The following is a 16838-nucleotide window of genomic DNA, read 5'->3' on the forward strand; positions in this document are numbered from 1 at the left end:
TAAAACAGCATTCAGCGGTGAGTTTAACCACACTCAACTCCAGGTAAAACAGCATTCAGCGGTGAGTTTGACCAAAGCAACGCTCAACTGCAGGAAAAACGGCATTAAAAGGTGAGTTTAACAATGCTCCAAGACGCGTGCAAGTAAGCAGTTTAACCTTTTTCTTACAACCCATTCTCGCTGATCGCTTATTCATAGTTTATCACTATGAAATCACGTTCAAGAAGTGTCATTCAGCACACTTCGCGATACTTTCCATCAGTTTACATGTGCCACAGGTTCGGTGAGTAGAAGTACGCTCTTTTAATGCCTTTTATAAAATGTATTCTGTCTTCTTTATTAATCAGATTAGCGCCGTATTGTTTACTTGCTGTATTATATGAGTCATCCGCGGCTGTCTTTGAGTTTCATTGAATTTAACTAAATGAACACACCTGCTAACTAGTGTGAATAAACTCTATCGGTCACGTGACATGCCATAGACTTTCAATATATTCATTTCAGGTTCAAAGATGTAAATTTGTAGTAACATCATGGTAACCATGACACGTACAATAGTAACAAATTAAATTTGAAGTTAAAACCCAGGAACGGGACATTTACCATGTTTTTACCACAGTAACTGTAGTTTTACTATGGTATATTAATAATCAATACAACAATACAATAATCGTCAAACTAACTATGGTTGTACAACTGTAATGGTCATTTTTGATGTGCTTTTATATGACAGATATCACACATTTACTGTACCATGCTTTTGATACCTTTATGTAAATCCAAAAAAAGTAAATAAATAAAACAACACATTTTTCCCCTCTTGCAGTTCATTCATATCAGTGTATATTTTAAATATTTTGCTCACAAAACATTATTAAATTTTTTTTTATAATTCTATTTTATTTATTATATATATATATATATATATATATATATATATATATATATATATATATATATATATATATAACTGAAAAGATGTAAAGGAAGCAGCCATCCCTGTGGTGTTTCTGGAGAGGTTTTCCTTCAGGAATGGAGAAGACAGAAAGCTGCAGAGGCCGACATTTGCAGCAGTAAGTCTGTGATAGTTTTACCTTTTTATCAAACTGCTGTTATAAATTGCACAGCATTTGTTGTTTCTTAAACTTTTGCACTGTCCAAATAGCCACACTTGCCATCTTTGCACTTGACCACTTGATTATTTATTTGACGTATTTCCTGTGTTTAGCCCAAGTGTTCGAGTGAGCATGATGACCAAAAGTGTGTGTCGAACCTTTCATGACCTGATGACAGTGTTTCCCAATCCTGATCCTGGAGAACCCCAACACTGCACGGTTTTGGTGTCTCTCTTATCTAACACACACACTTTTGAGGTCTTGGAGTCTTCACTGATGAGCTGATGAGTTGAATCAGGTGTGTTTGAATAGGGAGACATCTCAAATGTGCAGTGATGGGGTTCTCCAGGACCAGGATTGGGAACCACTGCCTTATTATAAATTACTTATACAATTATTTTCAATATCTAATTATTATTATTATTATTATTAATATTTCACATACATTGGAAAGGTTTCCGTGACCCCTTGTGAGATCTCGGCAAAAAGTCTCACAATTTATTCCAAAACATGATGCATGATGGGATACACTAAGCCTGGTATAGAGCTCCGGAGTGGTATTGGAGATAGTGTGGGTTTAGTGTGCATTAAGGGCACTGCGCTTTGGCATTATTAAGACTTGCGCACTACTGATAACAGTCCTGTTAGCTTGTAATAATTTTAAAAATAATTCATATGAATATAGCTTGTTATTAATGACTTGCTTTTATTAATGGATGCATTTAACATTTAATTATACAGCATCTTTACAGAGGCTGCTTTTATGGTCTAACCCCCCCCCCCCCACACACACACACACACACATACACACAGTAATGTATAAGTTGCATGTAATGTAATAATATTTCCTTTCTTTCTGTCTTACAGGATTTTTTGCAGATAATGCTGTTCTTCTTTTTCAGAAGTTTTTTGTGAGCCAACCCTCACACACCTTCCTAAAAACGAAAAGAGCTATTACTGAGTCTCAGCGAATCTTGCCATGATCAGCTCTTCCCAGGTACGTTTGTTTAGAGTTTTTTTGAATGAACATTTACTCATCAAATGCTCTGGTCTGAATCTTATTTTAAATAAACTTAATAATATGTTTAATGAGCAATATTAATTGCACACAGAGTAAGTATAGATTATCTTGTTTCACAGAAGATAAGGAAGACCAAGGAAATTATTTGCTCAGGATGAGGAATGAAGACGGCCATCTTGTGCTCAAACAAACAGAAGTCCTCTGATATGTGTGTATTGAAGCAATGCTGTGTTATGTGTTACAACACTTTATGATTTTATCTCACAGGACTGTTCATGTCAGCCATAATTATTCTTTCTAATATGTTTTTTTTTATAGAGCTATTACAATTACAGCATGTCGGCAAAGTGTGACTGGAACATTTTTAAATCTAAGTTAAAAAAAACACACCACCTGTTTGTCTTAAATAAAAGAATACAAGTTTTATTAAAGTGGTTTACATTATTTCATTGTTTTGTAAATGTTGTGTTATAAATTGTGGATTGATAGTTGATTGGTTTGAAGCCAGGCCTTACACTGCACAGACTAAAACACATTTGTGAGAGAAGTCATGAACTTTGGAGAAAGATTCTAGAGGAAAAAGACACATTTACTGCAACAATAGATGAATTCTAGTGGCAACATTTTATGTCACATGCTAAGGGGTGTCTCGTGAGCAAGTCCTTTGCCTCTAACTTCTTCCTAATTCTTGCAGAATTAAATTTTTATTGCAGGATTTTAATTTATTCTTCTTTGAGTGAAAGAAGAGGATGGGGTAAATTGTCTTCAGAGAAAAAGCTTCTCAAAAGGTCTTAAAACAGCTTGAAAAATGGTAAGTGTACAATACTACAAGGGTCATAGTTGCTCACCCTGCTAAAATCACGCAGAACATAAGCTGAGCTCTCTGTCCATTAAACAACTTCATCTGAATTGTTTGTGTTTTTTGTTTTACTTTGACCAGGTCTGGGAACTGTCTGAAAATGGGATGTTAGGACTGAGAGATCCACTGGCTGAGAAAAGGCACCCGATTCGATTGTGATCACACGATTGAATGGGCGTTATCAGCGGTTATCAGCTGATATATATGGGCCAGAAGGGGGCTCCTCCGCCTACTAGAAGGCTCAGAAGGCTGTTATCACCCATCCACATGGTTAATCACCCACAAATGTACAAGAGCAGGACTACTAGAAGGCTCAGAAGGCTGTTATCACCCATCCACATGCTTAATCACCCACAAATATACAAGAGCAGGACTACTAGAAGGCTCAGAAGGCTGTTATTATCCATCCACATGGTTGATCACTCACAAATAATCTACTGGACGACGCGGTAACGTTGCAACATTTCCAGCTTGATATCTTCAGGTAAGACATTAAAATGATTAAACTAAGCCTTTAAGCTGTAATTAATTAGCCAATAAGAGAAAACAATACATACAAATCGTATTGCGTGAGCGTGACATGATTGTTGATGTAATATGAGTAGCCTAGGCATAGCCGTGTATGTTTGTGCATTTCTTTATAATATAGTAAAATGTTAATTGTCTAATACTTTCAAATACTGTTTAATTTCTTATTTGTGTTTATGTTAAAAAAGAACGTTGTATGCATATGAATTAGTTGGGGAAAACTTGCGTCATGTCGTCATCCGACGTCATGCGCTTCATTCTGAGCAAAGAAGAGGAAGACATAATTTTGCGGCCCTCGTTTTTATTAATCTTTAAATAATCTTTTTCAAAAGTTACTTCTTTCCAGGTAAATGCAACACATAGTGCACACAACAAACTTACGTTTTAGTATAAACTATGTTTGATGCAATACTGTCTGTTTTACTATATGAATATCATGACATAATTTAAACTTAATGTTAACGTAGTCTGCCTGAGCGCACATGGTTAGCATGGGTAAATGGTAGCATTACAAAAGCTGATAATAATATACATTATTATATATTATAATAATATTATATCGTATTATAATATTCCTATCCATTATTATACTACCAAATAGTGGTAGCATTATAAATCGTCGTATGTTAATATTATTTGAGTGAGTGTTTAGAATGTTGTCTCAGAGTTTAGTATAGGCCTATCTGAAATGTGTGCATTTGGGTAATTTAAACCCTTCATGTATGTTAAATTAATTATGCATTGCATTCGTCTTAATCAGTACTGTACATCAGATACGATGTTACATAATGAAGATGTGATTAATATCCCAGATGCGTTTGTAAATGCCACATGTGGGATGAGAAATGCATAATGTAATGTACTTAGCATTTGCTTTGCCATTTATTATATTGGTTTTGAGTAAGGAAAACGACAATGGAGCCATCATTTTGCAGCACTCGTTTTTTAATTTTAATAATCTTTCCATATTTCTGAGTACTACATTTGCATGAAATACGCGCATTGCGATATGTGTCTGCAAACGTAATAGCTAGGCCATATTACGTTATTAGCCTGTCTCTACTTTACATGCTGTATGTGAGCATTAAATTTGCTAATAAGCATATTTTTATTTCTGAAGCTAATGGGGGAATTTAATTTATAGTTAAACGCAAAGTTAAACTGTAAAAATTGCTTTTTACACACTGACAGTAAGGCTTATTCCAAATATTGTGTATGCTCGATAACGCTTCACTGAAGCCATATCATAGGCCCAACGTTACCCATACTGACTTGAGTGAAATATTCAAACCCAAGACGTATTTTATGGCTGTTTGGAAACCTTGGAATATTGACTAGAATGTAAAATAAAGTTCTGTGGGTTTGAACAAAGCTGGGCTGCATTATTTGATCCCACACGAGGAAGCTTACAAATTAATGCAAAAGAGGAACACTGACAATTTATTAGAAGTAACGTTAACGTTAAATATACTGTGGTGTCTGTGTCCCATTTATTGGTGTCCTCGACACTGAACTTGAAAAATAAAACCCAAATGCACAGGTCTGTCTAAACATTTTTCTGCCTGCCTGTGTCACATTAATATCTATTTACCTAACTTTTTGTCTCCCTTTACAGCATACATTTAATTTTACAAGAACTTCTGTGGTAAGTTTGTTTTTATTACTACCATGCATGCTCTGTTTTTGTTGAACAATATAAAATTTGGTTTTGGGCTGTTTGGAATTCATTGTCCACAAATCTGTCTTGTGCCAGTCTATGTTTATGTTTTAGGTTGAAGATGGCCCAGAGAGGTAAGCCTTACAGTTGCTAATCTAGAAGCATTAGGCAAGAGTGTCTGAAAACGATTGTATGATCTGCAACACTGTCTTTTTTTATTACTGATTTATTACTGATTAGCCTTTTCTTTCTTCATTATTATTTAACAAGAGAGAACTCCCATTAATGGAATTCAGAAGGAAACCCTGAGGTCATTCTTTGAAAAAGGAATGACACGAGTTGGTTCTGAATTAATTCCTAGAGCTGCATCGGCTACTGGTTTGGACACCAGTGTCGTAGAAGTAAGGTTTACTTTAGTGCTACACTAACAAACAACATGTCAAATATATATATATATATATATATAAATTAAGTGTTTTGTTAACATTCAGTTTAATTGATGTAATGCCCTTTTGCTGTTTTTTGTTTTTCAGAACTGGATTGGTAATTACAAAAGGTCAGAAAAGGATAATGCTTCATCTGAGCCCCGGCCATCAAAGGCCAAAACTCACATTCGAGAGTTGTCGCCTTATAATCTTTTTTGTAGAGATATATTGAAAAACAAAGGTGAGAAACACAATTTAAAGGTGCTATAAGCAATCTTGCACGTTTTTTTAGGCCGAAACGTTTTATTTTTCACATATCGCAACACACTGAACACACTGTTAAAAAAAAAAAAACAGTCTCTGCAGACATCCCAGGCTCCACAAACTGCAGCACAAACAAACTGAGCAACATACAGAGTGACCAGCAGCACAAAACATAACAAACTGTTCCAGCCAATAACCGACAAGAATGTTGTGGGGTGGGTTTGGGGGGTTATTGCACGGATGAGGAGAGAGGGTCTAGCTAGCCTCCGTTTTGTGTGTTAGCTCAAACATCAACAAGAGGTACGCCAACCAAGATCGCTTATAGCATCTTTAACGACTGCTTTTGTACAACCTGTTGAAATCAGTTTCATGAGGGTTATGAAAGGTCATGAAACATATTTTAGTATTTAGCAAGTACTTCACTCACGCAAGTTGCAAAAGAATCATCAGTTGATCTATTTAACGTTATTTTGTTTTTACAGAGTTGTTACAGAGAAGTAGGTTTTTCACAACCCAAAACCAGTGTTTTCAACTTATTGTCGTCATGTAAATTTACTTTAAAAAGAAGATGCTGACTTTGTGTTAAGTTTTCTGTGCATCTATTTTTTCCTCAGGAACAATGAATGATATTAAGGGAAGGTGGGCCACATTGGGGGAAGAAGAAAAAAAGAAGTATGTTGAGGAGGCAGCAGCACTGAGGGCACATGGGGAGGCACAGGACCTAAGCCCTGAGATGAGGGATGCCCGGATAAAAATGCACCTCAAGAAGATGAAGTTAGAGGTTTGGAAAGAGGATTCATTTACTAAGCATTAGTGATATTCTTACATAATTAGATGGAAGGATGATCAACAGCAATTGTAATGTGTGCAGAACATTGTTTTAGACAACTGGATTGTTTATCTGTAGATTTTATCATAATTTCAAATGAGTTTATTCCAAATTAATATTCCATCTGATTTTTGTTTACAAGGCTTTCAACATCAAATATTCTCACAGGCTAGTCTATTCAGATCAAGGTGGTCAATTGAAGCATTAGTAGTCACAAATGTCTATGAGTCAAATTATTAGTTGCATATAAAAACACAGCTAATGTATAGTTATTGTAACCCTGGTGGTCCCTGACCACTTATTTGCCATGTGTGACAACACTGTTTTCATATATTGCCAAGCCCTGTTATGAGTTGTTTCCTCAGTGTATGTTGGATTTTTAAAAGTAAGTTTTGTCTATTTTGTGTATACCGGTAATAAATTATTTACTATTTTTGCGGTTGTCTTCTTTATCTAAATATTGTAAAGGTGTCCAAGCTTGAGGAGTTGGGTGTGGAAACAGCCATCTTGTCCTTTGATCGTCAAAAGTCCTCATTAGAGGTTTTTGAAATGAGCAGCAGAGGAGCCACTGATTTCCTTGATAAATCTGACACAGTGAACAACTTTGCACTGCATTTCAAAGGTATTGGTTTATATTAAAATCCACAGAAATCGTCTCAGGCCCATAATAGTGCAAATTTACATAATACAGTTTTATGAAATTAATTGTTGTCTGTTGTTGCATCTGTAGCCAGCTCCTCAGCCGCAATGCCCAGTGCCAGAGAACACGTCACTGTTTTGGTGGGAAAAGTAAAAGATCTCTTCAACCAAAAATACAGTAAGCATAATTTCAAATACTTTTAAAAAGGATGTAAAGAAACTGCTTATCTTGATAACCTATTATACCTTCATGAATCCATGGTATTATTATCAAATAAATAAATTATCTAATGTTTGCCCATCAACCATTAGATTGTCACCTCACCAAAATGACTGTCTGCAGCCTTTACACTGGCTAACAACTAGAAGGGAGGGTCACAATTGTCCAACTGTGTAACATTGTTTAACATATGTGTGCCCATGTCTTTAAGAGGAGGCCGGAGGTACTGGAAGGGTCCCCTACCAGTCCCTAGTGAATCAGGGCTTGGTCATTAGAGTTTCTGGACTGCCCAATAGCCTTACCCTGAAAAAGCCTTCCTTTTATGGAAGGAACCAATTGGTAGGAATATTGCAAGCAGCAGAGGAGATTACGTTTGAAATAGGTAAGTGAAATTACCAGTGTTTGTCTTTCTCCACTTGTGTTTTGGCAGACCATTTGGCTCTATACAAAGTGGTGAAAATCTGATACATTCTGGTCGAGTCGCACTGGCAACATTGATCAATCAGCTTGGTCATCTGCATCATCAGATGGGGCTCTTATTGATAAGTTTACATGTTAAAGCTGCAGTCGGCAATCCTGGAAGATTGAGTGAACATAGAATTGTTTTTGAATGTTAACAACTCTCATGCCCCTCCCCCACTCCCATGAGCACCCTCCCATGGAGTTCGTGCTGGTGTGTGTACCTGGTTTTCTGTGAACGCGCCTGTCTCTTCAGCATAGATTGAAGCATAATTTTCTTTTCCTGGGTTGTTGGACCTCCTAGCTCTGGTTAGCTCCTAGCTTAACCGAGGAATTGAAAGCTTGTAAGTAGATTTTCTCTCCGCCATCATGCTTCGTACAATCCAACACACCAGCAAACTTCAGGCGACTGCATGTGATATTGTAACGTGCGCGAGAGGGGAGGGGGGATCTGTGGCGTGGGCATGAACTGTGATTGACAGCTCTCACACAGCCCTGCGCTGATTGGACTAGAAGAACCGGGAGCAGTGTATTTTTTTTAAACAAATAACAGGCTCCAGGTGGAGGTGGAAGCGCGGGTATTTTTCTATAACCAGCTGATTTATGTTTTTCTGTTGGAGCATAGTGTCGGTTTCACTGAATATGATAAAAAAAAAAATCCTACAGATGGCAGCTTTAACATTAGTTAACCCCTACAGTAGTGGAATTGTTGAGTCTTTGTTAATAATATTATAAAGAGTATGGTCTAGACCTACTCTGCTTGAAAAGTGCTTTGAGATAATTTTTATTATGAATTGGCGCTATATAACTAAAATTGAATTAAAAATGATTCTGGTTACAGAATATGTATGTGTCTTTGACAGTTAGTAAAGGATGTGACACTATTTCTATTTTTGTCATTATAATGCAACATAATTTCTAAAAAGGCACATCTCCAGAATATCTATAGCTTTTTAGTTAAATGTGACTAGTGACTGGCCCTTGTCAATGGTTTTCATTTTTTTCATGCTAATTAAATTCTATGTATAATATAACTTCTGCAAATAATATTCCTTAATTGATACTGCTGTGTGATTATTATTTTTTCCAGTAGGAAGTCTAATTATTTGTTATGATCATATTACACAGTTGTTTTTGTTTTGTTTTTTCCTAAAAAATATACATCAGATGCAGCACAATGCAACCCCACTGACATGGCAGAGGGAATGTCCGAGCATGTGGATGCAGAAGGTACGCTGAGTTGTTTTTTATTTTATCTTTAAATAAATGTATAACATTAAACTTAAGGAGCATAGTTTACTAGATATGTAACTGGCCATTGCACAGCACATTTAAACAATGTATACATTACTGTAGTAATATTAAATCAAAATATGCATTTTTGCAGCACAATGCAACCCCACTGACATGGCAGAGGGAATGTCCGAGCATGTTGATGCAGAAGGTACGCTGAGTTGTTTTTATTTTATCTTTAAATAAATGTATAACATTAAGCTTAAGGAGCATAGTTTACTAGATATGTAACTGGCCATTGCACAGCACATTTAACCATGGTATACATTATTTCAATAATATTAAATCAAAAGATTAAATTTTCACCTTTGTATGATGGTTTAATGTTTTCATATCACCAAACACAGCAGATGGCATCCAGACGAAGGCAGTGGAGGAAATTTTAGAGGCCATGTGTGAAAATGGTATTTTTTGTATTTGTTAGACATTTTACCAAATGCTACAAATCAGTTTTTGGTATTGCTTAAGTTCGAACTTAGTTAAAACAATAGGCCTATGTCACGCAACAATTGAAGACCGGAAGTACGTCTTTTAGTAGGGATACGACTCTTCCGGTTAGCGTTTTACAATGGTGGAGTCCGATAGTTACTGCCTGACCAAGTCTATCTGCAACCTGCCTGAAGTCACCTATGACGATGTGGTTAATCTAATAATAAACTTATTCATCTAACCCAAGACTTGCGGAGTGTTTCCTCCTTCGGGAAAGCGTGAAAGCTGAGGTAACGTTTTGGCTGTCTACGTCCTGATGTAGAGCAACCCGGTACACTACAACAGCTGCGTGTGTAGCCTGCCATTGTTGTAATAGAGCTAAACCGTGACCTACAAATTGATTTTATAAAGAGTTTTAAGTCTGGGACCAAGTCGACAAAAAGTTTTTAAAACGGCCAAGAAGGCAAAAGTATCAAGTATCAAGCTCGCTGCCTCGCTCTGACAGTTCCTGGTTCGTCAGTAAGGTAAACGTTTCCATGGTAACAGCAAGTTGGACCAATCAGCAGATGTTCCTGCTACGCTTAGCATTGTGGGTAGTGTAGTTTTTTTCCATAAGATTGCGGATAAAACCTGTTTTTCTTAAAACAAGATCGATTTCATACTAACTTATAGTGAGCAGAAACCTTCGTTTCACAACTTCATAGCTCGTAGTCAGGCTACCTGGGATGGTTTAGACATTAAGGCTGAATATTTAAATCCTTATAGAGAAATACTATTGACCGTAAGTTCTTTATCCCTACTCCGCGTTCCGGAAGCAGGAAGTGTGATAAAGGCCTATTGTTCTGAGAAGTCTGCCATTGACATTTGACACAAAGAGAAAAGCTCACTTGTTTGAAAATTACAATTTATAAATACAGTATTTATCCAGGTGACATTAAACAGTATAAGGTTGATATTCTGATAATTTTACACTTTGAATTGACTGAATTGAATTTATATGCAAATAATGGAACTGTATTTTTAATCAATGATTTACTAATTAACTATTGACAGTATTAATGCTGACAAGTTGAATTATGAATTTGTAATTAAGTTGTTGTTGTGTTTTATGTACTTTAGGTGTACAGCAGATGGAAGAGTCCTTAGAAACAGCCACTACTGTAGCCATTGTTATGACTGCAGATAAAGGTACTGTATCTTTCCACATTGTGTTTATTTGTATTTAACAGTCGGTCCCATTGAGACAAATGAGCTCTTCCTCGTAGTAGACCTGGCCAAGACTAGCAGTGAATCTATATAATCTATGAATCTACAAAAAGAGGCAGTTTCAACAGATTACAATACTACATTAAGAATAGATATGGAAACAGAAGCATGGACTAAGACCTTTTAAAAAGGGAAAAAAAAAACACTTGACTGTGACAAATTGGTCTCCAATCCTTTTAGGATGAAACAGCATTTAACTAGATTTACTTTTAAGTCTTTCAAGGGTCAGATTGCAGGCAGAATTTACAGAAGAAATTAACAGCCTTATTCCAATCTCTGTAACGTATAAATATATTGAGAGTGCAAAGGATGTTGCCTAGGATATTCTTTTACAAAACAAATTTTTCAGTATCAGTTATGACCTTACAATTAGTAATCATAAACCTGCAACAATGTTAAGCTCTGAAAGAAGCTGAAGAACTGTGTCATGAGTTTTCCTTATTTCAGGGTGCCTAACCCGAAATACTAAAGCCGCTTTCTGAAATTGAACCCAGGAAAACCTGCTTTTATCTTGATTGATTACCAGCAAGATCTGAGATTAATTGATGTGCAATACCCACATATTCCTTTGGCAACAGTTAAAAATGAACAAGCTGCCTTTGAGATGTTTGTGATGAGTATGATTTCAACTAACTGGTTATTTGTGTTTTTCCTTTGGTAGATGGAGGCAATTTGTGCTGTATCTGCCGTGTCCATTTTGATGATAAGATGAAAAATGCTAAAAAGAAGTGGCGTTCATGGTCCCAGTGCACAGTGTGCCAATCATGGTCACACACGGCATGTAGCTTTAAAAAAAACATGTGCCTTCACTGTCAAAACACCATGCAAACACCCTGAAGATAACTTGTTACTTGTTTGAGTAGTTTTACTGTCTTGACGGCCCCAACCCATTCACACACACACACACATACACACACACAAAAATAAAGGGACCAATAAAGTTATATTGGTCTGAATTGAGTCTACTTGTTTTTTATATATATATATATATGTTTCATCATTGGTTCAGTAGGGCTGAGTTTTATCAAGGACCTCCAAACACTCCTGTAACATCAAGCTTCTTTGCTTGTTTTTGTGACCTCAGCACATTGCCAGCCTTGAAGTTACTGCAGTCCTAAAGTTTTAAGGAAAACATAGTTTTATGGGAGGAATAATGATCTTTTTTCACAAGTTTAATTAATATTTCTGCAAAAATATTTCTGTGAAATTATGCAACTATGACTAACCTCGTGAGGTTTTGAGCTGTCAAGATGTGATAGCAGGTATTCCTCTACATCCTTTTCATCAACAAACATGCGGGTTCCATGTAATGGCTCAACCACACTTGTACCTGAGCTTTGCTTCCTCACAAGGCCAAAGTTGGCATCCAATGTGACAATCATATCTCCATCCGCCTGGAAAACAAACACTTACAGTGTTTTTACACAATACTGGTTTTGTATCTGCACCAGATTGATACTATTACTATTTTATTATAATAATATATACAAAAATTTACTAAATTTGCAGATATTAATTCTATGCCATTAGTTTAATCAAACAAGAACCATGCTGGAACTAGAACCAACCTTTGGACATGCTGGGCATATGGTTCCATCATCTAATTGTGGGCAAATATCGACCAAACTTCTTTGTCGGAAGTGGTGATGCCTAAAATGGGATATGGATTCTCCCACCAGGGCTCTGTAGAGTGTGTTAACCTAGGGTATAAGCAGCAGTCAGGGAAAACATTACTGTTTCATATACTTACATCTGGTGATGGTGGTTTACTCAGAAGTTGTTATTTTACAGGAAAATATCAAGAATAATTTTGCATGTAACTGTAACTTAAATTTTCAATTAACATACAAGACTTCAAACTAGGGCTGGGCGATATGGCCTAAAAATAAAATCTCAGATTTTTTTAATTCAATTTACGATTTTTTTCTGATTTCCCCCCTACTTAATTACTTTAAAAAAGTAATTAGTTATAGTTACTTCTCACAAAAAGCAACTGAGTTAGTAATTGAGTTGCATCATTACAAAAGTAACGAATTACCAGAGAAAGTAACTATTGCGTTACTTTAAAAACATTTTTTTAAATATAACTTGGATTCCCCCAATATTAAATGAAAGAAATTGACACTAAATACAACAAATTATTATTATAAAACATTGTAGACTAATCTACACTATTTTAATGTTACAGTGGGACAATGTGAAAGACACCGAACTTAAATATTAAAATATTATCGTTACTATAATGATTGATGTTATTACCATACCATACTGTGATTGATGATGTAATATATAGATACAAAGAGTATTTGTAATTGAAATTATAAAACTTACACACCTTTACAAATGGTAGAAATATGTATAACCTACTTGAAGTATTTTCTTCTTCACAAAAGTGAACAGTTTAACAAAAAATCACAACCGGTCAAACAAAGATGTTATCATTGAACGTTCCCAGTTTATTTTGAAGTTGTATTTAATAACCATGATAAACTAAAGCATTGCAGATGATGCCAATAGGCTACAGAGATTATCCTAATGCTGAAATGTCTCATTTATTTATAAACAAACTATATTGTGCTCACACTGTCTCTCTTGCACACTATCGAGTGCTCTCTGACACACTCGGCCTGTCTCGCGTAGCCTACTGTCAAAAATTTAGCAAAGTGCAAAATAAATAATACATCAAAATTGATAAAGATCAATGAACACTATTAGTCAACTTTGACGAGATTCCTCTCAGCTAGCACGTCTTTGCGAAGTTCCCTAACAAGGGTGCTAACTTACGTGCATTTCTGCTGTCAAACATGAACTCACGATGCCTTGACAGTGAACAAAACGTGTTTAGGGTCTTGTCAGGCGTCTATTTCAGCTGAGGAGATTAACGTTATAAAGACACACTGGCAGACAGATGGGCAGTTGTCGCTTGCTGTTGCTGATTCGTGTGTGCTATAATGTTTTGGTTGTCGCTTGCCGAAACTAACACTACGGAAGCTCCGGGGAGCCAACAATGCGGCATTACACAAAAAAATTGATTCATTATTTTTTAAATCACCCACAACAAAAAATTCAAATTAATTCATTCAATCGATTTATCGCCCAGGCCTACTTCAAACTGACCTCTGCGGTAAGTCAGTTTGACTTACCTCTGCAAGTGTGAGGTTATTTTTCCAGCGCAGGGTGTTGCAAAATCCCTCCACAGAAACCTGACACTCCAGTGACAGACACACAAAAAGCTCCAGCAGAGGGATGGAGAAGGCTGTCTGGGGCTTTTCGGCTGTTGCTGGCCAAAGCCCATACCTTAGCAAAGTGCAGGTTTCTGGTTCACACGCACACATGTTGACTGTCACGGTGCAGAGCCGTCCTGCCAAATATAAAGAGGAAAATAACATAAAACATAACCTAGTACTACTATATAGACTACCATATCAGTATAGACCAAATCACTTGAGTGTGTAACCTATAACTTAATGTTTGTAATGATTGGAATCAGCAAACAACTTTTTTTATCAAAATTGTATCACAAATTTGAATAATTCCTTATAGGAAATCATTACTCCACATGTAATAGGATTGAATTCATTAACCTGTCAGGAAAATTCAATACATTAAGATTTTGTATCAGGTAAAATGACAAACCTGTGCTGACAATGACCTTCATGACCTTTGTGTACACAGCATGGGTGTCATGGCCTTCAGGTAAAAACAGGAATAACCCCAGGGAGGATGGCTCATAGTAGACATTCTGTAAGAAAGATTGAGAGCTCTAATGTTTTTAAAACAACAAACACTAAAGGTTGATACTGCATAGTGCTAAAACAATTTGAAGTATCTAATGAATATGTTGAAATTACTGTGAGTTTGCCGCCTGTATGCAAGTATAGCAATAGAAATGTAAGACTGCATGCTATTGTTCTTACATTCCACTTTTCAGGAAGATGCAGTGAATTTCTATGAGTCCTCTTCAGGCAAACCTCACAAAACACTGCAGTGGTGCTGCACTCAATGCACCTATAATCACCATGTTCTTGGCAGACAACACACTGGGTAGTGATTGGTGCTGAACATTCAAACGACACCTTAAGCATGTCATCCTTGACTGCATCCCAGGCATGAAGCTCTCTCTTCTTTGCCTTACTGTATGCACTCTCAGAACAGCTTGGTGTCGTATCATCAAGTTCAGCCTGTTGAGATGTAATAGGGTGGGTCTGTTTGTAGTTGGGCTGGGGAAGACCTTGACTAAGGTAAGAAACCTTTGCAGGGCCAGCGATAGTCCTCCTCACCACCTTAATTTTAACGTTCCTGAAACGTGTGGTCTTAAGTGCTTTTCCCATATCTGAAATCAAAATATTTGCCAATTATTACATAAAGCAAAGTGCAACCCGTATTTCTTATCACAGCCTAAAAGACAGAAACACATCAGTGAACATGGGATGCAGTCAGATGAGGGATATTTTGAGTGTTAGATATATATATATATATATATATATTGCAAGATAGATAAATAAATAAATACACAGCTAGCTAGCTATCTAGATTAGATAAATACATACACAGCTAGCTACACACAATAGTCAATATTCCAAGGTTTCCAAACAGCCATAAAATACGTCTTGGGTTTGAATATTTCACTCAAGTCAGTATGGGTAACGTTGGGCCTATGATATGGCTTCAGTGAAGCGTTATCGAGCATACACAATATTTGGAATAAGCCTTACTGTCAGTGTGTAAAAAGCAATTTTTACAGTTTAACTTTGCGTTTAACTATAAACTAAATTCCCCCATTAGCTTCAGAAATAAAAATATGCTTATTAGCAAATTTAATGCTCACATACAGCATGTAAAGTAGAGACAGGCTAATAACGTAATATGGCCTAGCTATTACGTTTGCAGACACATATCGCAATGCGCGTATTTCATGCAAATGTAGTACTCAGAAATATGGAAAGATTATTAAAATTAAAAAACGAGTGCTGCAAAATGATGGCTCCATTGTCGTTTTCCTTACTCAAAACCAATATAATAAATGGCAAAGCAAATGCTAAGTACATTACATTATGCATTTCTCATCCCACATGTGGCATTTACAAACGCATCTGGGATATTAATCACATCTTCATTATGTAACATCGTATCTGATGTACAGTACTGATTAAGACGAATGCAATGCATAATTAATTTAACATACATGAAGGGTTTAAATTACCCAAATGCACACATTTCAGATAGGCCTATACTAAACTCTGAGACAACATTCTAAACACTCACTCAAATAATATTAACATACGACGATTTATAATGCTACCACTATTTGGTAGTATAATAATGGATAGGAATATTATAATACGATATAATATTATTATAATATATAATAATGTATATTATTATCAGCTTTTGTAATGCTACCATTTACCCATGCTAACCATGTGCGCTCAGGCAGACTACGTTAACGTTAAGTTTAAATTATGTCATGATATTCATATAGTAAAACAGACAGTATTGCATCAAACATAGTTTATACTAAAACGTAAGTTTGTTGTGTGCACTATGTGTTGCATTTACCTGGAAAGAAGTAACTTTTGAAAAAGATTATTTAAAGATTAATAAAAACGAGGGCCGCAAAATTATGTCTTCCTCTTCTTTGCTCAGAATGAAGCGCATGACGTCGGATGACGACATGACGCAAGTTTTCCCCAACTAATTCATATGCATACAACGTTCTTTTTTAACATAAACACAAATAAGAAATTAAACAGTATTTGAAAGTATTAGACAATTAACATTTTACTATATTATAAAGAAATGCACAAACATACACGGCTATGCCTAGGCTACTC

At 36.0% G+C, this 16838-nt stretch overlaps 2 protein-coding genes and 1 long non-coding RNA gene across 4 annotated transcripts; 2 read left to right on the top strand and 1 right to left on the bottom strand.

Annotated features, from left to right (window-relative positions):
* Positions 1-6487: 6487 nt before the first annotated feature.
* LOC132098836 (uncharacterized) lies at positions 6488-8022 on the top strand. The gene is made up of 5 exons (XM_059505057.1): positions 6488-6650; positions 7167-7320; positions 7429-7515; positions 7769-7939; positions 7988-8022. Exons 1-5 carry the CDS (start codon positions 6489-6491, stop codon positions 8020-8022), a joined length of 609 nt encoding a protein of 202 aa, XP_059361040.1. The 5' UTR covers position 6488.
* A 1628-nt stretch (positions 8023-9650) lies between these two features.
* LOC132097621 (uncharacterized) lies at positions 9651-11813 on the top strand. Its single transcript, XR_009422767.1, has 3 exons — positions 9651-9713; positions 10858-10926; positions 11666-11813. It is a non-coding gene; the product is annotated as an uncharacterized LOC132097621 (long non-coding RNA).
* Positions 11473-15337, bottom strand: LOC132097608 (uncharacterized). Of its 2 annotated transcripts, none has more exons than XR_009422766.1 (6): positions 14922-15337; positions 14641-14746; positions 14302-14365; positions 12573-12704; positions 12221-12398; positions 11473-11637 (listed from the first exon to the last, which is right to left on the bottom strand). XR_009422766.1 is itself a non-coding variant. In XM_059503462.1 (6 exons), exons 1-6 carry the CDS (start codon positions 15333-15335, stop codon positions 11630-11632), a joined length of 1056 nt encoding a protein of 351 aa, XP_059359445.1. In that variant the 5' UTR covers positions 15336-15337; the 3' UTR covers positions 11473-11629. The 2 variants fall into 2 exon arrangements, 1 of the variants encoding a protein (XP_059359445.1); XM_059503462.1 differs by having other exon boundaries at positions 14148-14365.
* Between the last annotated feature and the right edge of the window lie 1501 nt (positions 15338-16838).

The sequence above is a fragment of the Carassius carassius genome, chromosome 2 (genome assembly GCF_963082965.1).
Source record: "Carassius carassius chromosome 2, fCarCar2.1, whole genome shotgun sequence".
NCBI classification, from domain to species: Eukaryota; Metazoa; Chordata; class Actinopteri; order Cypriniformes; family Cyprinidae; genus Carassius; species Carassius carassius.

Excerpts from the sequence above, each read along its gene's own strand:
- LOC132098836 (XM_059505057.1), top strand. The coding sequence starts at position 6,489 with ATGAATGATATTAAGGGAAGGTGGGCCACATTGGGGGAAGAAGAAAAA. Across the intron at positions 7,321-7,428 it reads CTTTGCACTGCATTTCAAAG|CCAGCTCCTCAGCCGCAATG; the intron begins GTATTGGTTTAT and ends TTGCATCTGTAG. Across the intron at positions 7,516-7,768 it reads TCTCTTCAACCAAAAATACA|AGGAGGCCGGAGGTACTGGA; the intron begins GTAAGCATAATT and ends CATGTCTTTAAG.
- LOC132097608 (XM_059503462.1), bottom strand. The coding sequence starts at position 15,335 with ATGGGAAAAGCACTTAAGACCACACGTTTCAGGAACGTTAAAATTAAG. Across the intron at positions 14,747-14,921 it reads ATCTTCCTGAAAAGTGGAAT|AATGTCTACTATGAGCCATC; the intron begins GTAAGAACAATA and ends TCTTTCTTACAG. Across the intron at positions 12,705-14,147 it reads ATAACCTCACACTTGCAGAG|GTTAACACACTCTACAGAGC; the intron begins GTAAGTCAAACT and ends CTTATACCCTAG.